At 37.9% G+C, this 23,755-nt stretch overlaps 2 protein-coding genes across 23 annotated transcripts in view; one reads left to right on the top strand and one right to left on the bottom strand.

Annotated features, from left to right (window-relative positions):
- The window catches only part of GABRD (gamma-aminobutyric acid type A receptor subunit delta), a 94,899-nt gene that overhangs the window by 23,922 nt on the left and 47,222 nt on the right, over positions 1–23,755 (bottom strand). The gene's annotated exons all lie outside the window — the stretch shown is intronic.
- Positions 1–23,755, top strand: part of CFAP74 (cilia and flagella associated protein 74) — an 84,654-nt gene that overhangs the window by 34,756 nt on the left and 26,143 nt on the right. For 12 of the 19 annotated variants that reach the window (XR_011804666.1, XR_002398348.4, XM_013091703.5 and 9 more), the window contains 18 exons: positions 1,257–1,394; positions 2,049–2,147; positions 4,009–4,113; positions 5,287–5,460; positions 5,987–6,097; positions 7,243–7,345; positions 8,054–8,211; positions 9,387–9,597; positions 10,282–10,443; positions 11,477–11,650; positions 13,032–13,150; positions 14,723–14,789; positions 15,164–15,253; positions 16,030–16,231; positions 16,501–16,610; positions 17,370–17,492; positions 19,674–19,795; positions 22,661–22,789. Coding sequence is in view for 17 of the 19 variants with exons in the window: in XM_013091703.5 (XP_012947157.1) it covers positions 1,257–1,394; positions 2,049–2,147; positions 4,009–4,113; positions 5,287–5,460; positions 5,987–6,097; positions 7,243–7,345; positions 8,054–8,211; positions 9,387–9,597; positions 10,282–10,443; positions 11,477–11,650; positions 13,032–13,150; positions 14,723–14,789; positions 15,164–15,253; positions 16,030–16,231; positions 16,501–16,610; positions 17,370–17,492; positions 19,674–19,795; positions 22,661–22,789 (2,397 nt within the window). In the remaining 2 variants the exon portion in view is untranslated. Of the gene's footprint in view, positions 1–1,256; positions 1,395–2,048; positions 2,148–4,008; positions 4,114–5,286; positions 5,461–5,986; positions 6,098–7,242; positions 7,346–8,053; positions 8,212–9,386; positions 9,598–10,281; positions 10,444–11,476; positions 11,651–13,031; positions 13,151–14,722; positions 14,790–15,163; positions 15,254–16,029; positions 16,232–16,500; positions 16,611–17,369; positions 17,493–19,673; positions 19,796–19,840; positions 19,903–22,660; positions 22,790–23,755 lie in introns of those variants that run through there. The other 7 variants (XM_021266598.4, XM_013091707.5, XM_027443279.3 and 4 more) reach the window with 5 other exon arrangements.

The raw sequence follows: 23,755 nt of genomic DNA, 5'->3' as shown, positions 1-23,755 counted from the left end.
TTGTTAGCAGCTCTAACAACAGCTTCCTTTATAGTGGTAATTTACCTTTTCCATAGAAGGTTTGGTTAATTCAGCTGTATTTTTTTGTCAAATTAGTCATAGGCAATATGCATTTATCTAACACAGTGGTTGCACTATGTTCATGTAGCTTAATCAGCTGCCCTTAAAGGAGCAGTTATTAGCCTGGGTGGTTTTATACCAAGCAATTTACACTTGTAAAACCCAGCCAGTTCTCTGTAATAATATGCTATGTTCGTATCCCTATAGAACATTAGGAGTTGTTAGAAAAAGAGAATTTTGTCTTATGAAGAATATCAGTGTTGGATTGTAAGTTTCTGAATACATAGGGAGTTTTGCACCACTGTGTAAAGTGGATTAGCGTAGAACTGGTGAGATGATAGGTTGGTTTTAAAGAAAGTGATAGAGCAGTTGTATTCCTGGTGAAATAAATTTACATGTAACAAAGGTCACGTATGAAAAATAATTCAGTGATTTGAATGTGGCCTTAAGTAGCTTCTGCTTTTTTGACAAAGAAAGATCAAAGCACAGTTTGGCCTACTTTGACAAGACTGTTGATCTCTGCCCTGGAGTGACCTGGCACAGGGTTATAGAGCATGATGAAAAACTGAAATAATGTTTATTAATATATGTATGTGGGAAGTTGCATAGCACATATGCCTACTGCCAGTACATGTTGACAGTGTTGCCGTACTCAATAGAGGAAGTCAAAATATGCCATGATTTTTAAAAATAAACAAACATCAACAAAACAAATAAACAACAACAAAAACCCACTACCTTCAGCCCTTTTCTTTCTGGATGTTTAAGTAGACCAAAATGGTAAGATTACCTCACTTGCAGACTGAAGCATTCTGTACAATGTTCTGAACTAATTTAGAATGTTCCCTTTAAAGTTTAAAACTACCGTTCAGGAAAACTGGAATTTGAAAACCTTAGGTATAATCAAGAGGAGCTACAGGCATTTAAAAACAAAGACGTGCAATTAATGCATTAAATGTGTGAGTAAACATTCAACATTAGATACTTAAGTCTGGCTTAAGTGCATGTACTCAAGCTTTTTGTACTGATTACCTTCATTTTTTTTCTTATTATATTGATTATATTTGTATCAGTTTGCTAGAATGAGTAAAACTGAAATAAAGAACCCATGAATGCATAAATGGATGATGCACAAACTTCACATACCTTTTAAACTTGTCATGTTTTCATTATTCATCATGTCTTTCAATTCAAAGAGAACACTGTTGGAGTGACGTTAATGATATTGGGGCTATGAAGTATGCAGATAGAATTTCCATAGTAGCCTTATACAGGAACCTAAAACAGCTCAACAACATAGCCAAAGAAAAGGAACTTGTGGTCACAAAAATCAGGTTAGTGTTGAAGCAAACATAAGACATCAGCATAAATGTGCCATCAAATGCTGGGTTACTTTACCTGTTTTGCATATGGTTATAGTAATAATAATTTACTCTTTTCAAAAAAATAAAACATTAATATTGATATTAAAGAAGAGGGGTTTGATCTGGAAGAATTACATGTTAATTCCTCTGCTATGTTCGCACAATTCTGTGGGTTCAACAGTCAGAAACAATAAATGGAAAAATCATTGTAAACATTTTCTTAACTGTGATGGAAATGTTGCATTGGAATTGGTGAAGTTACTCACCTACTTTAAAATAAGCACCTGCTATGAGTGTTTTGCTGTGTACAGGTCAAAAAACTTTCATTGGCAGCAAATGTATCTGAAGAAGGCTAGTGTAAAAGTGCTGTTTATGCTGTTGTCTTTTTTGGTAATATAGATGAAGTTAGATTAAACTCTTGTTACTCTTCTGGATTTTTAGAGAAAGTAATTGAAATTAAAAGGGGCTTCTAAAGAACCTCATAAGATCTAAACATGGGATGGTAGTGGGGAGTTGGGGGAGTTGAAGGAATCCCAGCTGTGATTCTTGACCTTCAAAAAGAAGAGTTTAATGGGACAGAGCAGAGAACTTGGAAAATGTAAACAATCTGTTTATTTGTTTCAGAGACGAGCTGACTACCTGCCAGCTGCGGATCAAAATGCTAGAAAAGCAGCTGGAGTACGTAGACGTTGAAATACAAAAAGAGAAGGAGGCTGGCAATGTGTAGGTAGACAATATTTCTGGATGCCAAAGACTACAGGCATCCGCTGTCTTTATCGGTGTGTAATTAATGAGCTAGTTTCCTTTTTTCACCGTGTCATGTTGTTGAAAACCTGATAGAATATTTAAGCACGTACAGTTGAGATGTTGATTGGTCAGCGACAAACCCCTGAAGTGTTGCATCTTGTGCTGAGAATGGCAATAGCTTAGAAGGCTGTTGTGATACAAGCTCTGTTGTGTATGTTCAGCCAGCCAGCAGAGCAGTGCGTTCACTCCCAGCTTGGTGAACGCTAATACTGCAGTCACCTTCCAGGTGACTTGGTGTTTTCAGCAATAGCTCCTCCTTCTGAAATAAATAGTGGTGCATTAGTTGGGAATCATCAGTCTCTATCCTTTCAGCTCTAGAGGTAATATTTGGTTAGTTAAATCAGAGTGCCGTAAGAGGTGGGGATTTACAAATGGATAGGGAAGAGGTATGTGTTTTGAAGTGGAATCTAGCAACAACTGGTTATTAGATCAGCCTTATTCATTAATCTCAGTTACGTTTATCAGTCTCTCAATCAATTCTGTTCAGTATAGTCAACCAATACCAGTGTGCTATGTCACTTTGAGAGGTCATGGTTTTTCTTCTGATAGCTATTCCAACCAGGGTTTATATGTATGCTATTTTAAAAATTGTTTTATGTTGTGAAATGCACAAATGCCTTTCAGGAGTGGTTCTGCATGCAGGAGTTGTTCTAAAACACTTTTGCTAGGAAGTAGGAGGCAATTTACTGTACTCCTCACATTTGGCTTAAATAGAAAGAAGTGGGTGGCTTGTGTACCGGGAGCCAGTGTATTGTGAACAAACTTTGCAGCTGCATTTTCTGACCTGTGTTATTCTTAAAGTTAGTGTATCAATGAATGACAGAATAAATAAAGGTAGGTTAATTGCCAAAATGGAATAGTTGATTAAACAAAAATAATGAGTTGAGTGCTAGTGAGACTTCTGTGGTGGGTGCTAGTACTCCCCGTTCAGGGTCTCTCAGACACTCTTAATAAGGAAGACCAACAAGAAAGACTGAAAAGCATTGTATGAGATTTCTATACTTATGACAGGTCAAATTGTGAGGACTAGATATGCAGGAAAATACCACTTTTTGCATTCTATTTTATTTACCAAATTAATAGTGAAGGAAGAAGACCTTGTAAGTTTCTGGCTTCTGTGAAGCTCAAATGCATCCTCTTTTAATGCTAATGAAAAATACTAGCTGCCATTAGCGTTACTGACACCTAGTACAAACGTGTGAAGTTGGAGTAGTAACTACAGGTGGAAGATCCATTTCCAGTTTTTATTTTTGGGATGGAGTTTGTTAATATAGTCAGCTCAGTGCCTGTGGATACTGTACTCTCTGTGCACTAATTTTCCTGTGTAGAAAAGCCCAAGGGAGATAAGTGTGTTGCTATACTGCAATTGTAGCCAAAGTATAGGGAGGATTATATTGCCATTTTAAAGGTGAAAGCAGTCATGGTTCTCTAGGTTTGCCTAAACTTAATAATGGTACTTCTTTTATTAGTTTAAGAAATCAGTTAAGAATTAGTTTAGTTGCTTTAATCTACTAGTCAGTGCTTTTTAAAGAAATACTTTTCTGTAAATTTCAACTGATGTGTAATAGTTTAAAGAAAGCTATGTCTTTGAAGGAACAATGGACACTTATACAAAGTCTCTTACTTTGCTTTCTAAATTAGTGGAATTCTAATACATAAATGTCAACTTCAAGCCATTATTTATTGTTGCTGATTTCGCTGGGGGAGGGGGGGGTTCTTTCTTTAATATTCATTAGTTCCATTTTCTTTCTCATTGTTTCTTTTTTTAATGTACCAGTGCAGCCCTGTTCCGCCTACGGGCAGTGCACAGGCGACTGTGCACTGAACTGGAGGATGAGAAGGATTTTGAGTTGAAAATTGCTTTGACGCTGAAAGAAAACATGTAAGTGAGGGAATGAGAAAACAGTGTGATGGGAGTCAATCTTTATTATGCTCTTCATATGGTGTTTAGAGAGAAACTCATGAATCCATTAGAAATTGTTTGTAAATACTAGCTTATGTGATTTGAGGTCATGAGGTTCACTGTAAAGCCTTTTAGCCTAAACTGTTTCATTGCTTAGGAAATGGATTTCTGTGGCCCATGTCCTGAGTTTGTTTTTCACACATAAAGTATTTATTTATCTATTCACAAATTGTGGCTCTAAACAAGTCCCAGTTTAACTGGAAAATAAAATGGATTAAAGGAGACCAACTTCTGAGGAAGCATAAATACTTCTAATCTATGCTTCTTACTGGTTCTCAAAGAACATAAAGGAAAAGGTAGAAATTGAGAATGATGGAAATGATGTAGTACTTTGTATCTTTATGCTAAGTTGATATTGCTACTTGCAACTGATTGCTCATACATGCTACGTTATTCATTTATATGAGACTTAGTAAAACTGTCTTCCACAGAAGGTAACAGGCAAGTGTGTTTGTATTTTTGCACTAGAGGTACAACTACTGATGCAACTACATTGGAGAAGATCATAAGTGTGAGCTTATAGGCACATTTAACCAAGTGATTAACAAGACTACAGTACATTCTGCTGCAATGTTGCATAATAGCTTTAAAATGCTTGACTATTTATTGTGAGATTAGTGATAACTATATTAATCTGTTTATATGTATGTGTCATATAAATTCCTGCAAAGCATGGAAGAATAAAAACTTACAACTTGTCCTTGAAGCTATTTCCTCTTGAAAAGGGTGGGGGAGAGAGAGGAGGGGAGCTGTTTCTCTGTTTTTTGTTGTTGTTGTTGTTGTTGTTGTTTGTTTGTTTGTTTTTGTTTTGTTTTGTTTATGTTTTCTGGGTAAATGTGAATGTAAAAGACAGAAGAAGCTTGAACTTTTTTTTTTTTGACCAACGTTTTTGATGTCTTTAAAACTAGATATGCTGTTACATGTGAGCCTTAGTCTGAAAGGTGAAATTCCCATGTAAGTAACAGTATGGTTTAAAACATAAAAAATGGATAGATTGTCATGGTCACCAGAGAGCCTTAGCTACTCAGTAACCTCAAGTAAGTGAAAGAATGCCAATATTTTGGTGCAAACAGATCACACTTTGTTTTAAAGGCTTGAGATGTGGCGGATAGAAACTGAGCAGGGAAAATATGAAGCCCTCCATAAACAACTTCAAAAAGATGAGGAGGAGCTAGAGACTCAATACCAAGAAAAAGCAGAAGCACGGATTCATAAGGAAAAAATAGCAGCACTGCAAGCAGAAGAAAATCAGCTGTCAAGAAAAAAGTAAGCGCCTACCAGTCAGACTCTGCTTCCTTTCTCTCTTTTACTTTTAGCTAGTTTGTTATTTTAGGAGTTGAAAAGATTAGTTAATGGAAGTAATAGTGGTATTGTGTTTCTGAGCCAGGTGTTGGCTCTGAAATATTGTTACAAGCAGAAAGAATTAACATAAGAATTGCTCACAGTCTTATAGTTACACAGGTAAAGATTTCTGACATAATCAACTTACTAAAGAAAAAAAAGAATGACTTTTGACTAAGGAAACCAAATTTATTAGACCAGACTAACTGCATATGTCTGAATTATTGTTGGATGCTGGAACCTTCTACATTTGGGATCAAGTTCATTGAAGCTTGCAGAGAAAATGGACACCAGTTTAGCAATTTGTATGGTTTCTGAAAATTAGACTGTACAGAGGGGAGAAAACAGGCTGACCCCATTTAAATACATATTGATAGACTCTTCAACATTAAATATCATGATGATGGGATAAAGGTTTCCTTAATCCTGTTGGTTTGCCTGTCTTTTGTAGAAAAGAAGAAGAAGCCCAGAAGGAATGTGAAGAAAGGCATAAAAAAATGCTTGAAGTAGCCAAAAAGAACCGTGAAAAAGCAGTCTCTTTCCTGAGAAAAAGCATGGCAAGGTAATCATTAACTCCTCCTCTCCCCTTCCCTCCATCACTGTTCTTTCTCTGATGTACAACTGTCTACCCTATAGTCTTTGAGAAGTCAAAATTTTTCAGCTAGACGTGTCCTCTATGTTACGCTTGGGAAGTTTCTTCCCAGCGCTGGCACGGTGGCAGCCCTCAAATCTTACATGGCACAAAAGGGTGTTTTTGATGAGATGCAGGGGCTTCTGACCACGTGTAGGCATTACAAATTATTTGAAAAACTTTTATATGTGTATGGGTTATTAACTGTAACAGAATCCCAGGTTTGAAACTTTGCCAGGTGTGAAAGCATTCTGTCTTTCTATTATTACCTCAGAAATGTGGTAACATAGCTGTCTTGCTGTCTGGCAAAATAGATTCATAGGGCATTTCTCTGTGTTCCTATTCTCTTATGGAGGATGGCAAATTAAATGTTTCCTTCATAGGTTTGTGTTTATATAATCACTATGATATTAAATTATTTTGCATCTAAATAAACTGTAAGCATTTGTTACTTTAACTTGTATATTAGGACTTAATTGAAAAAGTGATTGAAATAATTGTGCTGTTTTTATGGTAGTTTATTTTTCTTTAAATGACATGTACAAACTCACAGTAATTAAGATAAACAAACTGAACCAAATCAGTTGATCTTTTTTTGCTGAATAATGTATCAAATATATACATGTTAGTAATTATTTTCTAGTTTACCATTAAATTAACTTGACTTGATTCATGCTAACATATTTCTAGGTCTTACAGTTTCTAGGGTTTATTTTTAGCACAGCTACAAATGGTTGGCTTGTATAAAGTTCAATATGTAATTGTTTAGATGTCGATTATATGAGCAACACCTGTTTTCTAGACATATATCATAATGTGAAACGCATTCTTCGTATTCAAAATTTGAGTTGTTGAGCAAAATGGTTGAAAGCCTGTTGGCACTTTTAATTTGAGTGATACTGTATATAGAAGATTCAACTGTTCCACTTTACCCACACCCAGTATCATAGTAAACACAGAGACTTACAGAGAGTATGTTTGGTGGTGATATACACAATTACTATCTGTCAGGTTAAACATTCTAATACTAAAATCTTCCCAGGATTTGAGCCTGAAAGATTTTACTCTGCTTACAGAATTCATGAGGAGAATGCAAAGGAAGAAGTGAAAACTCAGGAGCATATGGAGAGAAGGATACAAGCTGTGCTCTCCCTGAAAAACAGCATAACTTCCAATAGGGTACTGCTGCTGTGACTTAGATGGGGAATGAGGAAATTAACTTGTTAGACTGTGAGGTTTTAGTGAAAGTAATTCAGTTTTCACTGCAGAGTTGTTATGTGATGATGCCATATCGTAGACCAAATCTCTTTTTAAACAGGAGAATTTAACTATAGGAGTAATGATGTTAGTATGGGCAGTATTAGTATTTTGACACTTCTACTTACAGAGTTTATTCTGTGAACAATCTAGCTGCTGTGGTAGGGTAACTTTATTGAAAATAATGCATACTACAGATAATTCTCTAAACTTGTCCAGAAGTGTGCCCAGTTATTTAGATCCCCAAAGAAATACTTCATATGGAGAAAACAAATGGAAGAAAAACAGTTACTTAAGAATTTAAATAATGTAAATTAAGAATTTTAGAGCTAAGCTACCTCCCTCACATGTTTGTGTTCTGTAGAATCTGAGGGAGTGATCTTAATTTAATGCTGATCTGACAGGAGCTGTAAGGGTAAAAATGTAGCCCTGACCTAGTCAGAGCTTTCTGCATCTCCAGCATATGCGCACTACTGACAGCTTACTTGACTATTGTGTAGATCAAAAACAGTAAGTTCTATTTCAGAGAAAGCTACCACAAATTTCTACTTGGAAAAAGGGACCAAATTCTGTTTGATTTTCTTCAATATGTGAATCAAATATGTAACTGTGGTTTATTTGGCTTCATAGGAAAAACTTCAAGCACTCCAGGCTTGGAACAAAGCAATGGCCCTTGAGGCTAAGAAAGAGGAGTTGAAAATGAAGGAGGCCACCTTAGCAGAAGGAGGCAATGTTGCCAAGGAAATTTTTCTCCATAAACGACTGTTACAGCATGAAAGAGAGAAACAGTAAGTATTCATTCTGATACCGCTCTCCCAGTTGCTTACTGATGCTCGTGCAGAAACGCATTGGATCTCTTAATCAGATTCTGAAAACATGACACATATAGTACTGTCTCAAGAGAGAACTCATTCTTGTACTCTGCATGTGTGATATTTGTGTAGCCTGTTTTAAGCAACTTGAAATTTGAGCTTATGTATTATTCAGAGAACCAAAGTTTGGAGCCTGTGTTCTGATTACTGCAAAGGAGATAAACTACCCCAGGAGGGCAATTCAGTGAATCTAAACTGGATGCTTGAAATAACTGTGCTTCTGTGTTTCCTGAACACTGTCCATATAAACACTGAGTGGCTTTCTTAGGCTTTTACAGACCAGCTTTGCACTGCAGTAAGGTCAGAAACGATGTACTCTCCTTCCTGCTTTTTTGGTTGAAATTGCTCCTCTGCCTTTTAGCACAATTGACAGGAATGTGCCTGTATCTCCTCTACTCTAGTGCAAACCTTAATAATTTCATTAACTCCATATGAAGATGAATTTGAGCTAAGGTACTAAACAGAGACTAAATAAGGCTTCAGTTTTGATAGCAAAAGTGGTATTATATGCATTCTAAAAATCCTTTGTATAAAACAAGTGGATCAGTTTGTACAGATCTGCAGGAAATATTTAACTCTTCTTAACTTTAATTTTTTGTTTCTTTTCACTTTGCTTGGTTTTTCCCTTTTACTGTTTCCCTTTGCAGGCACAGGGGAGACAAGGTTGTAAGTCTTAATGTTAGCTGTGTTATATGAAGAGGTGAAAGTCTGTATTAGAAGGGATCTTTAGCATCCATAATATCTGTTGCAGAAAATTGTGTGTTAAGCTGCTGGTATTAAAACAGATTAAATGATCTGCCAAGTGTGTCATGGAAGTATAGTCATACACAGCATTGAATTTCTGTCTTCCAAGTTCAGTATGTATGGCCTTACCTTTTACCCTTCTTTCTCTCTTTATTAAATCCACTGGATTTCAGATAGGCAATTTTCTTTAAACTGCTAATTAAGTTTGGAAAACTATTTATTTTTTTTTTTTTCAGTAACGATGACTGATATGTTTGAGAACTCCTCAACTTTTAAAATGCTCTAATTTAATGTTATTAGTAAATAACCATGGTTGGTTTAATGTTTCTTAAAATATTTTATTACAGAGCTTTTAGAGAACAGCAAAAGTCAAGAAAAATTGAGATTGTATCTCGAATTTTACAAGAGAAAGCATCTATTCGTAAGCAAAAAAATCGTCAGTCATGTACTAAGGCAAGTAAGAGTGGTGGTAAACTTATGGATTCTTTACTGTGGAGAAGGAAGATGTGGCACTATATTGAGAAGACCTGCGGACATCCAGCTGGAGCAATGTCACAGGTAAGCAAAGGTCTAAGAATAACCATCTTTTTAGTGTTTTGTTTTGTTTTGTTTTTGTTTTGTTTTTGTTTTGGTCAGAAAGATAGGTGAGGTTTTCTTCTGCCTCTGAATAGCATAGGCTACAACCAAATACCAGACAGTAAAGTGCAAGTGGAGTGTAATTTCTCCCATTAGATCTCTTGATGGTTGGTAATCTCTCTTTTCTAGTATTTTTATGACATAAGCTTCCTGTTTGCTTTTTGCTTTTGTTCTAATTGATTTGTACAATATTAGAGGAAGTACAGGCCTGGAAAGAAACGGTGGAATGAATTGAATCCCCTGATGAAACTAGTGGTCTTCAGGTGTGTTTTTAAAAAGGGGGAGAGGGGAGTAGTTGGTGGTGGAAATAGCAAAACAACCAAGTCCTTGGTTATCGTGTTATAGACAAAACAGTCAAAAAAAAAAAATTGCACAGCTGTTATTCTTGTGCCTGAGGTCTAGTTTCTAGCCTCCTATAGATGTTTGCTACTATAAGATTTTGTCTGAGTTGTGTGCTTTAGGAAGGGATTGACTTAAGTTGTCCTCTTCAGCCCTGAAGTTTTATAGACCAGTCACTTTGTATTAAAAGATGCCATAGGAGGCTGTTAAAGTAATTGTCCTCTAATAATTTTTAATGATATCTTCAAAATTTTTCTCTCACAAAAGTTAAGGTGCTCACCAGCTGAGGAACAAGCTCATGGAGAGAGAACTGCTTTTGTAGGAGATGATGTGCTCTGTGAAAGTGTTGAAGATGAGAAAGAGAAGGACAAGACCTTAGTAGAACCAGAGTTCCCTGGACTTTGGAGTCAGGAATATGACTTGCACAAGGTAAAAGTTGTGACATCTTCCCTTAAAAATCAGAAATAAATAGATGTGGATATAGTTAATAGATGTGGATAAGTTAAAGTCTATAAAACTTAGAAATTATTTTTAAGAACATGTTAATGGATTAGAAAACTCTCATTTCCCTCTCTAGTAGTTATACATATCTGAAGTAATGATACTGGTAGCTACTGTTTTATGAACCTTGCTTAAAAATAATTAACCGTTCTTGCAGTTAAAATGCAGTCTTTATTACTTAAATACAGAAATTCGGATGTGAGAATGTTATTAGGATACTTGCTGTTTGACACTATCTTTGTAGTTTTCTCTTAAGGAGAAAACAACACTTAAATTTAATTCAGAGATACGTGAAGACATACATCACATCATATTCACTTGTTTAAGTTTTAAAAGAAAAGAAAAGAGGACATGACTTTCTGTCAAATTGGCAACACAGATTACTTTACGTGGAAACAATCTTTTCTATCCCAAACCAGACAAAGAAAAGTATATTTTCTCCAAACCAACAGTATTCTGTGCTTTAAACAAAAGTAAATAATAAACAGGTAGAGTGGAATTGTGTAGTTACAATCTTAAATGTTATTCCAAGGTATCCTTCCCTATACTGCTTTTTTGAGATGTAGATCTTTAAGAGCAGACTTCAGAATCCATCAGAAAGTAGCAATGTCAGTATGTATCCATGTGCTTCAAATGAAAGAAGCACTGTACCATAACTGAAATGTTCCAGGGAAGTTAGCTGATTCTCTCTGAATGTTTGTTCAGGAAGTGGAGAAAATAACCCATTTGCTGCTATTAAAAGCAGAATGTTCTGGTGTTGGATGAATATAATACAAAACAATTGAAAATAAATTAACTTCTTCATATACAAGTTGGGAAGCTGAGTTTGATCTGGAGAGTAGCAAAGGCTGGCCAGGTACTTAAAGATTCTAATCACAGGAATTTCTACCTTGATCTACTGATTCTATGATCACAGTTACTTCCTTAGGTCACAGTGATTTTTATTGATGCTCCTTATTAGGTATCCAACGAAGACGTGGATACAAAGCAGGTGGCTCTGAGTGTAATGAAAAATGAGATTTTTGAGAAAAAAATGGAAGAATTCCAAACTACGTTTTTTCACAAGCAAATAGTGTCTGGTCATGAACCTAAGGGACGTACTTTCTATAGAAAACCAAGCTACGTTCATTTCAAGGTTAGTGGCCATTCTGCACAGTGTCTAACCCTGCCTACCAGGGATAACTTGGGTAGACAGCTAAGCACCACACAACCACTTGCTCGCTCTGCCCTCCCCCAAGTGAAATAGGGGAAGAGGAGAACTTGTGGATTGAAATAAAAACTGTTTAAGTGAAGTGGAAGAAGAGAAAGAAAATAAGCAATCCCAAGGCAAATGCTCAGTACTCCCCATGTGTAGACTGATGCCCAGCCAGTTCCCAAGTGAAAGGTGGCTAGGCATCTATTGCTGAGCACGATTATATGGTGTGGAATGTCTCTTTGGTTAGTTTGGGTCACCTGTTATGTCCTCTCCCAGCCTCTTGTATTCCCCCCAGTCTATTCACTGCAGGGGCAGGGTGAGAAACAGGAGGCCATGACTCTGTGCAAGTATTGTTGGGCTGTAGCTGAAACGTGAGTGTATTATCAGCATGGTTTTGGTCACAAGTCTAAAACACAGCACCATACCACTTGCTATGAAGAAAAACAAGTCCATCACTGCCAAACCCAGTGCACTGAATTGAACATATGTTTAGTCAAACCTGAAACAGTGCTTGCCTTTTTCTCTAGCAATCTGTCAGGGAAGTTATATAGTCAGATTAACTAAGATACTTAGTTTTAAATACAAAATAGTTCCTTTGTTAAGGAAATTTAAATAATGTTGGAAAGATGAGCAAATGAATGGAGCACAGTCTAATGAGATGTTTCATCCTTTTCAAAGGCAGTACAACTGTTAGCTATGTATTGTTTGTACATGCGTTATTAATATAAGATAATGAAGAAGGCCATGACTTCCACTATGAAGTGAAGATTACAGTTAGCAAGTGATCATAATACTACAACAGTCAGGAAGAATCTGAGTTTATCAGTTTATTCCTGTATTATAAACTGCAAGCTTAAGAAAGTACAGTGTTCTGCCTGGTTTTTCTTCGCACTCGAAAAGGCTGCCAGTGCAGCCAATCAGGCAGTAATTGGAACTGTCAGAGACACGTGCTGCTGGGCAGACAGCCTGCAGGGCTCTGCTTGTCTTGTGGTAGTGAATACCCAGTTACACAACTTTCATGGCAGGAAAATACAGACCAGCTTGGCACATTAGCTGTGCATACACCAAGATAATGTTGCCATGTCTATGAAGTATGAGTTACCAGCTCTATAGGTTGCATCTTTGAATTGGATTTGTTTGGAGCAGGGCAGTGCTTTCTGGGTTCATACAATACTTTGCACTATAAGCATGACTGTGGTAAAACTAGTTGCCTTGGTCATTACATGTGTACGTGCTACTCACTGTAATTCACACCTTGTGTGATATTCCTTTATAATGTGTTATTCCTTTATATAACATACCTTGTGTTTGATATTTCGAGGATTTTGATGTTGGTAAAATCTACAAAAAGAAGATAGTTTTGACAAATGCATCCTACAGTGTTAACTTTTGCAGACTGGTGGGAATCAGTGAATGTCTGAAGGACTTCATCAGCATTCAGTAAGTAAAACTGATTATAAACAAGTTGCTTCTTTTACCTTTGTATCACAACAGGAAATATAACCAAATTCCGTAGCAAATTAAGATAGATAGATCTTCATTAGATACACCTAAATTCCATCCTTGTGTGATGTGGAAAAGAACTGTGTCTCAGAGCTGAGAAGAGACTTACAGTCTGAGCTGTATGTCATTGGCTCCTGTAGTGCTGAGAGGGTGCAATTCCTAATCTGTGGGAGGCAACGTACACCCATGGATACTGCTAGCCCTGAGCAAGTAGAAAGCTTTCTTCAGAAATGTCAGACCTATTGGAAAAAAAAAAAGAAAAGGATCTACTTGTAGGTACAAAGAGGTAAAATACTTCTGCCAGGTACCTAGCAACAAATAACCTACGCATATTTTGAAAATATCCGATATATCTAAGCTTTCATGGTGTCAGCTCTTTATATCTCTTGCACAGTTACAGACATAACATTTGAGAACTTATTTCAGTTGACAGATGCTCTGTTTTCCAATGTAGCAGCAATATTCTAATGCTTAAAGAGCATTATTACATCTCAGTGCAATGGCAATCTATAGCAATTTGTTCTTAGTGTAGTGTGTCTATGTGTGTTTGTATATGTAACCCATGGTGTTTGGCAGCACGTACTCTAAATCAAACTTTTATCAAGGTAACATTTGAAATAGAAGGGGCTATTCCTTCAGGTCTTTCTCAGGAGAAAATGTTAAGTGACCTGTTCTGAAACTCAGCATACAGCAGCTTATTTGCCTGTCTGCTTAGGTTTTACATTTCTTTATTGTGAAAAGTATTCCATTTCTGTTTGAAAACATTTCCTCTTGGTTTTGTTGTTTTTTAGTTCTGTTTTAACACAACCGTGATTAACATATATGTTGTGTTTCATTGTGGCCCAGTTTGCTCAGGTATTCCCATGGCTAGCAACATCCAGTTACCTGTTTTCTCTAGCCTGTTTTCATCAGGCAGAATAGGGCTCTAGTTGTGCCTTAGTAATTTCATTTAGAGTGCAGCTGTGAGACTTCTCGTCTTCTGATGGGCATTTTGTTTGCATCCCAGAGACCATGAAATGAGGCATTGAAGTGACTGGCGGTTGCTATTCAAGATAATTTTGATGCTGCTTGCAGCAGGCAGCACGTTCTCTGATCATCTGCAGCAACCTGCTTTTTTCCTCTTCGTTTCCTTTTTGGATAGTCGGGATGTTAGAGTAGTCAAAATTTATAATGGAAGACTGCTTCCTAGCTGTTTGAATAGGTGATTGCTCCACAGTATTAGTAATAACGTTATTGAGCTACAGCTTCACCAGTTGCCTTGTTTGTAAAGTGACTGCAATAATTCTTTCCTTTTAAAAGCTTTATAAGACTTTCTGAGTAAAACCTCAAAGAATCAGCCTTTGTTGTTTTACGGTTACACTAGAGTTCTGTGGTTTTTCATTAATCTGTCCCTCGTGATGACTTTCTGGAGTAATAAATGAATCCAAGTGGAAAAGTATTATATAAATATTCTTTGTCATGTTTCATATGTAGGTTCAGTTTGGAATTTTATGTTGCTTATCTCCATAGGTTTGAGCCACCTGGCAAAATGTCTCCTGGAATGTCCTGTGAAGTAGGAGTAACCTTTAAGCCAGCAGTAAGTGCACCTAAGTGATAGTTACACAGTGATGAGAATCCTAGTGTAATCCACTAGCCTGATTAACAGTTTAAAAAAATATTTTTATCAGGAAAACAAACTACAATTCTAGAACTGTGTGCATGTTCAAGCACTGTTGCATTGTAATACGACATTTTCTAAGGGTGCATTTTAGAAAAATGCTTATCAAAAGATATTGTCCAGCTCAAATTAGCCAGGCAGTTAACAAAAACTGTCTTGAAGTGCAAATGTAGAATCTGTAGACATGTATTTTAATATGTTAAAGAATGAGTAAAAATATTTTTCATCAGACTTGATCAAATAGACTGAATCTTGCAAATTATTTGGCTGTGTTTTTTGTTTTTGTGTTTTAGACAGATGAAAATCTGGAAGGAGAAGTCATGTTTATGGCCCAGACAGGTTCTTTTTCTGTTCCATTGAAATGTACAGCCAAGACATGCATTGTAAGTGACTGCTTAAATATTTTCAAGTCAGCGTAACTGCAGAAAACTTAAGATAACATAAACATTATTTAAAACATTTAGTAAGAAGTATTTATATTTCTTTTTTTTTTCCTGTTAAATGGATAGTCTCTTCACAGAAAACAATTTCTTAGCTTCCAGTAAGACCTTCCCAGTATTGGGAGCAGGATACTACTAGCAAGTTAACCAAGTTGTCTGTCTGTTTGGTGCTTGAGCTTGAATCGTATGCCTTTTGTTATCACATACCCAGTAACACAGTTGGTGAAAAGTGGGCATGAAGTAGCAGATTACTCTTTATACTGGTTGTAAACCATGAAAGCTCAGAGAAACAAGATAGGCATGGTAAAAACTGATATGTAGTCATTGTATGACATTGAATGCTTGCTTGGCAGCCTGATGCTAGTAAGACCATCTTACTGTAGTACAAGAGAAAAAAAGTTGAACTGTTCTGTAAATATTATCTACATCCAGAGTAGCTACCTGAAGAATGAAGAAAGCTGCTACTATGAACAAAACTTAACCTGTTGTTCCCACTCTCATAGTGGACTGAAATGCAAGTGGCTCAGTTTAACGATACGTTTTTCAAATTAGTTGGCTTCTACAAAAGGACAGAGTGCCCATAGTTTGTCATTATTTGATACTGTTTTTGAAATGATAACAAGAACTTTGAAGTCCTATTCTTGAAAAGGTGGATGCTTATTTAATTGACATGGTTGACTATCTAGGATAGTAGTAATGAATAGTTTATCTTCCTACAGCTGGCACTAGATAAAGTGCTCATTGACTTTGGCACTCATGTGGTGGGAGAGACAATTTCACGGACCATCAACCTGACAAACAATGGCGCTTTGGGAACAAGATTCAAAGTTCAGGCGTCAGCAGGTGACAGTAGTACACGCAGAGCAACAGCAAAATCTTCTCCTGGAAATACTGTTCTTAAAACCCAGTTTGAGCTTTCAGGTGAATCTGCATTTCTAGGCATAACAAAGTCCAATACATACATTATCCTCCTGAAGCATTGTTATCCTGCAGTGGGAGGCTTGGTGCCTAATATGGACTTCTGGACTAGAATGAAGTTGTGTGGTTAAATAGAAGTTTCTTTCTAGACATTTCCATTTTCCCTCCTCTGGGCTATGTTCTTAGATTTGTGGCATTGACCAAAATCAATGTATTTATGCTGTTTGATGTTTAGTAAATAGATGCACAATTCCCATATTTATTTTTTTCAGAACAATTTACTCAAGATGCATCAAGTTTCAGATCAGACCTAGACACAGATAATGCACATAATTTAATGGAACCTTCTGAAGAAACACTGCATGAAATTATGCTGGGAAAGGTAGCGAATATCCTGAGTTACAAGATTTTTGGTAATCTAAGCCTCCATCAAAGGGAATTGTCTTGGCTCTAGTGTGAACTGCTTAAGTACACAGTCTATTTCAAGACCAGTATTACAGTTAATTGTTAAAATGAAATAGCATTACATATTGGTCCTTTATTTTGATTTATAAAAAATATTTGAGCTGAAGGAGTTTCCATATACATTTACATTTCCTATAATTTAACTTTTTTTGTAGTCAAACTGATTTTTCTGCACTGTCAGTTCATTGTTATATGAAGTCACAAACTTGAGCCATATTGAAGAATGTGGGTATAAGAGTCCAGATGCTAGCTCTTCCTAGCATTTATAGCTTCTTCCTATCCATAAAAAAGCAGGAGCACTTTACACTGCAATCAGCAGCCCTAGGCAGCTTCTTTATGTATCAGGTACATAATCACCAATATGATGGAAACACTCTGTATGACAGGTAGATTATGTAATTAACCAGAGTTTTGCAGTAAAAAGGAGCTCAGTAAGATTCTGTCCATGCCTGGCTGTGAAACCATGTCATCCCAAGCTTTTCCCCTACAACAAACCTTGTAAGGAGTTACTGGTACATTTTTCCCTTGGGCAGTTTATTCCATCTAGTTACAAATGAGGTGTAGTAGTGTGTTTGTATAGTAAGAGCATAAACTCCTTATTTATTTCATTACAATGTAGAGCTAATGACAGTAAGAGAATTTGAATTTTATTAAAAATGTGTTACTTCCTGTTTAGGTTACTGAAGGGGAAATCAGACCCTTCAGCTCAGTCAAACTTCAGATTATATTTATCCCAGCTATCCCTGGGGCAGTACGGGCAGAGTTTGTGATCGTGTTTGACAACTCAGACTGCAAACCAGTAAGTGAATTTGTGTAAGACTTGCTTCAAAACCCTGCTGAAATCCTACTTCTGCTTCCAATAAGAATTACAAGAGCTCAGCTTCTATATTAGAACCAGGAGAAGCAGGTAGAGGACAGATACGTTTATAGATGTAAGAAATAACAATGAGGGCGCTTAGAATTACAGTTCTGTCAGAGCTGATGGTAGGTAACTATAAATCACGTCCCCTTTTTTTCTGATGTGCTGTGGTTGTCAAACCTGTTGAGTCTCTCAAATTTCTATGCAAGTCATCCCAATATTCCCATTTCATCAGGCATCTGGAAAATATCTAGTGTCCTGGATATAGAACTGAATGTATTTTCCTTTATTCCCAACCCACACAGTTTATTTTCTTTCTGATACATCAGCATTGGAATTATCTAGCATGCAGTAGTGAAACTGATGTGTGAAGGCTGGGACAGATGACAACTTTAGTTAACTGCTTTAGCATATTTTAATTCTGCATTTTAGTGAAAGCCAAATTCTGCCTGGGAACAGTTCACAGAAGCTTGCCAAAAAAAAAAAAACACCACCTTCCAAGAAGCTCAGTAGGCCAGTCTTGGCTCTCCCCTTGGTCTACAGATGGAGTAGTCTACAAAAGGAGCTGCAGAGGCATACTGCAGCTTCCTGTGGGTACCCTTTCTTTCAGCCCTGGCAGGGAAGGGTCGTTTTTCTCCATGTTTGAGCTATGTGGTTGCTGAGGTTTGTGGTGATTCCGCTTGAGTGGGCAGCTGAGCTCCACCACAACCGCTCTCTCACTCCCCCTCCTCAAAGAGGAATGGCGAGAAAATATGATGAAAAGGGCTCAAAGGTTGAGATAAGGACAAGAAGATCACGCAGTAATTATTGTAACGGGCAAAACAGACTCTGCATAGGGAGACAGTAAGATTTATTGCTTATTACTAACAAGCTAGAGAAGTGAGAAACAAAAGAAAGAAACCAAAAGCACCTTACCCCCCCCATCCACCCTCTTCCACCTCCTCCCTCCGAGTGGCGCAGGGGAATGGGGGAATGGGGGTTATGGTCAGTCTACAGCACTTCTTCTCTGCTGCTCCTTCTCGGTCACTCTCGTCCCCTGTGCTGTGGGGTCCCTCCCACAGGATGCAGTCCTTGCTGAACTGATCCGGCGTGGGCTTCCCACAGGCAGCAGCTTTTCAAAAACTGCTCCAGATATGGGTCCGTACCACAGGGTCCATCCCTTAGGAGAAAACTGCTCCAACCTGGGTCCCCCACGGGCAGCAGCTCTTGCCAGGTCACCTGCTCCTGCGTGGTCTCTTCTTCATGGGCTACAGGTCCAGCCTGGGTCTTCCACAGGTGGCAGCCTCCGTTGGTACAGGGCCACCTGCTCCACCATGGTCTCCTCCACAAGCTGCAGCGTGGAACCCTGCTCCACCGTGGTACTCCATGGGCTGCAGCGGGACAGCCTGCTTCACCATGGGCCTCACCACAGGCCACAGGGGACTTCTGCTTTGGCACCTGGAGCACATCTCCCCCTCCTTCTTCACTGACCTTGGTACCTGCAAGGCTCTTCCTCACTCCTCTCACTCTCCCAGCTGCTGTGTGGCGCAGCGTTTTTTTTCCCTGTCTTAAATATGCTCTCACAGAGGCGCAAAACAACATCGCGTATTGGCTTGGCTCTGGTCAGCAGTGGGGCCCTTACCAAACATGGGGCAGCTTCTATATCCTTCTCACAGAAACCACCCCTATGGCCTCCTGCTACCAAACCTTGCCATGTAAACCCACTACAAGGTTAAACTTAAGATCTTTATAGGAAACATAGTACTACAGCCATTATTGTATTTCTTTGCTGGATAAAATAGCAGCAGTCTCTTGAATTTCTGAATTGTAGCGCATTCACTTAACACTTTAAATATTTCTTCTCAATATCTTGGGCGGCATGTTCTTCCTTTACATTTTCTGGCAAAGAATCCAAATGGAAGTGTAATTAATTGTTGTTCTGTGGCACAGTGATATCTAAGTTTTATTTTGTGAATTATTTCCATCAGTTTGTCTAATTAATGTACCTTTAATACATATTTTAGTCAGGTGTAGTTTAATTTTAGTCAGGTGTAGTTTATAGCAAAAATTCTTGCTCTATCTAGATCAGTAACAAATGGAGACTGATAAAAATAAATACACTCTTGATCTGTGTATTAACAGCTGTGCTTTAGTGCCATTGGAGTTTCTATTGATGTGCCAGTTTGGGTGCCCAATCCCAACATTGATTTTAAGATCTGTATGTATGACCGACTTTACCAGGACTGCGTTGTCATTCAAAGCAGGTAAGCTGCCTTCTCCAGCTAATGAATGACATCTTACATCACTAGGTGATGCACTGGGCTTCCACTGTGTCAGACACATCTGCTTCTCACAGGAGGCTGATGAGCAGGTTTGTTTGTGTGTTGTTTTTTTTTTGTTTGTTTGTTTGTTTTTTTCTTGGCCTTTCAGGAGGACATCCTGACTACAAGCCCTCTGAATACTACACTGCTGGGGAAGTTGAAATTGGGTAACCTGTGTTAGATCCCCAGGATCAGCAGTAGCTGTGAAGTACCTGGGTTAATTCATGCCTTCCCACTCCTGTAAGGTCCCCTGTGCTGTGCCTGGTCTGTGATGTAATCGTTAAGTCCCTAGGGAATAGCAACCCCACTGAGTTTCATCATGTGCACTTGCACATGAAATATGCAATAAAGATAAATGTGTCTAAAGTTAAGTGCACAGTGGGTATAATTGATTCAGCCAATGAATTTTATGAAGAATTTTTATTGTTCTTATTTTTTTAATTTCTCAGTTTTTCTATGTTTAATTAACATCGATGGGAGACTTAAGAACTAGAAGGCAACCTTCTGTCAACTGTTGCTTATTGAGAAGGTCAATCACCAGTCTTTCCAGACTTGGGATATGATGCTGGATAAATCATGTCAGTCCTTTTGCATTTCCTTTAAGATAGGAAAGGTGCAACTTTTCCTAACCCATACAGGTATTAAGGACTTATTATATGTATTTCCATAGCTTGGATCAGTAACGTCTGAAGACTCCTTCTGTTTGCACAGTAACGGATAATGTTTCAGCTCATCGTCTCCCAGGCATTTCTTGCTGTAATGCTCTGTTATGTGAACTCTTACTCTGTTAATTGTCTTCAGGTGCTGGGTGTCTTCACTCTAACTAATGCAGTCACTATGAAATGCTTACTGTTCCTGTTTTACCAATCTGCATATTTTAGGCTCTTTTTAAACAAGGTTGGGGTGGGTTTGTGGGAGGGTGGGGGAGAGGTTGGTTCTGTAGAAGGCATCCATTCTAAACCTCTTACCAGAATTGCAGACTGCAGAGATTCTTCACAGTTGGAAAGAAATGAGTAAAGCTGTTATCTCAGAAATTCAGCCTACAGATATGAGAAGCACAAGTTATGTAAGGGATTTTACTTGGTCTAGATAACCCAGGGATAAAACTTAAAAGTATAGAAGCAAAATAACTATCCTAATGAAAACTTAAGATTTCAAAGGGGTCCCAAAGATAGAAGCTGTCAAAATGATGATTAGGTCAAAATTTCTTAACTGAAAGAAAAATCAGCCTACTGATCCTCTCTTAACTTGTGGTAAATTAAGAGCACTTAATAGGTAACGTGCTGCCCTTAGTACCTTGGCAAATCAAGTCTTTGATTTATCCCACTCTTCTCTCTAACTAGATGGGGAGAGAAACAAACCTAAAAGAGAGATGATTCTTTAGCTTTTAGGGTAAAATCTGACCCAGACTTGAGGGAGATGATGTGTTAGAACATCCTTTTATTCACCACCAGTACACAGAAACATCTAACAGAAGCAGAACAGAAGGAACTTCTGTACCTGGCTGTATCATAGCACTGCTGCTGCAATTTATGATACTGTAGTCTGTAGCGCAGGTAGAAGATCAGGTTTTCAAGGTAGGTAAATAGTTTTGTTACTTGAAGTGGTCCAGCAAGCTCTGTAGAATTACAAAACTTTTTTTGTTTTTTCTTTCTGGTCTCATAGAGTACAGTAATCGGGAAGCATTATGCAGCATAAAGGGTGTCTCACCTGAATGCTCTCCAATATAAATCACTTTGAAAAGTAATTTAATTGGAGGTTATAACATGCACTGATGTAAAGAACTAGCATATAGCTCTCTTAGACTGTCAGCAGCCAGAAATCATTCCAGGCTCCCAGTACCTCACGCTGTGGTTGTTGATTCAGAGCAGGCCATCTGGACTGACAGCTTGTAAACCAGTCCAAGAGAAGGAAAATGAGAAGTGAAATATTTGTAAATTGCTTGGCAATTCTGCACATAGGCATAAAATTCCAAAGCAGGGTATGGCTCGTGGCTGTCACCCTATTGTAGTATGGCCAGAATTCAGTAAACTGGGAGATGCTTCCTAAGCTTCCAATATGCCATTCGTAGGGCAGATTGATCACAAGTAGTGTACCAGAGGAAGTGGTAGCAACAATTTAGCCACAATAGGACTTCTAGCCCTATAGAATCTGCTTCTGGAGGTATAGGAGACATTATAAGAAATCTGTGAATTCACACCTATTAAGAAGTCACCACAGTTTTGGGGAGAAGAACACAGCAGTTCTGTCGGTACGTCTCCTGACATAAGAAACACCCCCTAGCACAGCTGAATTTGTGTAATTTTCCCTACCTGTACAGACTTAATTATCTATGGTGAAAGTTTTGAGATGATGTGGATGAATGGAATTCACAAACTGGGTCCTTGTTGATGGTTTAGGTATGTCATGGCCTTTCAGGTTCATTCTTTTGATTCTTTTGACTGTGTAGTGGGACGTTGGTCAGTGTTGGTTAGCAGCTTACGCAGCGTTTAGTCATTTTTGTCCCTACACAGCGGTTGCTGGTCTTCATTTTTCTGTTTCTCAGAGTATCATTGCTTGAAATACAGCTGGGTTTACTTACAGTAATTCCAAAATCTTGTTTGCTATACTTAACATAAAAGACGACAAGTGTGTGATTTTGCTGTAGCAGTTTTACACGCCCTTCATTTTCAAAGGAAGCTTGGAATAGTTATAATTGTAATGTAGAGCAGAGATGCAAGAGGGGGAGAGGGAACCAAGCTCCAGCATTGCCAAGATAGCAGTACCAGTAGCTTCGAAGCCACCTGAGCATGTCTGATCTGCTTGCAGAGCAAAAGCTACACTGCGTCTGAAGTTTGAAGTCTGCAAAGAATTGAGTAAGCATATGGAACTGCTTCCGAAAACAGGTTACATTCAGGCTCAGTCATCCTTCACTGTGCAACTGAAGTTTTTGCCCAGGTAACCTAACAACTTTGGTGTTTTTGGCCTTTAAGATAATGTCTGTAGGAGGCTGTCTGTGCAAAATCTGAGCAAATAAAGTATTTTTTCTTCCTTCGCATCTAATGACTGTAGCAGGCTGGACTTCACATTGCTGGTGTCAACACGCTCCTCTTCTACCTCCTCTCCCTTTAAAAGATGCCAGATGCTCATGGAGGAAATTAACTTGGATCACTTACCTGTGAGGAAATGCTTTTCCTATGGCGATGACAGCAGTGTGAAAATCTAGCAGTTGCGTTCTTGGTAGAATGTTTCCATTTCTGTGGCGAAGCTAATCTTACACAAAAGAGAAGTTTTCAAGGCAGGTGGCTACTTCACGGATCAGTGATTAAATCATTTCTGGATAAGCACTCCTGCCTTGCTAGGTAGAGTAGGAATGGTTGGACTTATGTCACCTCTGTATATTTTCTCTGAAATATGAATGTATTGATCTTGAATTTCATTTGGCAATTTATATAACATCTTCAAAGATGCTAAAAGCATTTTCTCAGCAAGTTTTTCTTTTCTGTTTCACAAAACATCTACATATACAAACATAACTCAGTTATAGAAACAATGAATTCCAGTTCTAAAAATGTAAATACAGTATCTCTTATTCACCATTGTCAATTATATTTACCGTTCCATTGTCATCCTAAAGAATTTAGCAGGACATTTCTCTACAAATATAAATTAAATGATAAATATTCTGGTGTACAGCCAAAATACTTCAGTGGCTTCTGCAGTGATTGCTGCTGCTAACCTTGCTGCTTTTTTCATAGAGGTTATTACTGGTGTGTGTTTGGATTTTCACTGATGTGCTCAGCATCTCTGGAAATGAGGCCCAATTGTAAACTGAGAGTCTAAGCACAGACATCAAAGTTCTCAGCCAGGTTAGCATTCAAGGAACTAGAAGTATTTACAATTCTTTCAACATATCAAATCCTA

The sequence above is a fragment of the Anas platyrhynchos genome, chromosome 22 (assembly GCF_047663525.1).
Source record: "Anas platyrhynchos isolate ZD024472 breed Pekin duck chromosome 22, IASCAAS_PekinDuck_T2T, whole genome shotgun sequence".
NCBI lineage: Eukaryota > Metazoa > Chordata > Aves > Anseriformes > Anatidae > Anas > Anas platyrhynchos.
The sequence above is the reverse complement of the archived record's forward strand: the minus strand, read 5'-3'. Positions and strand labels throughout refer to the sequence as shown.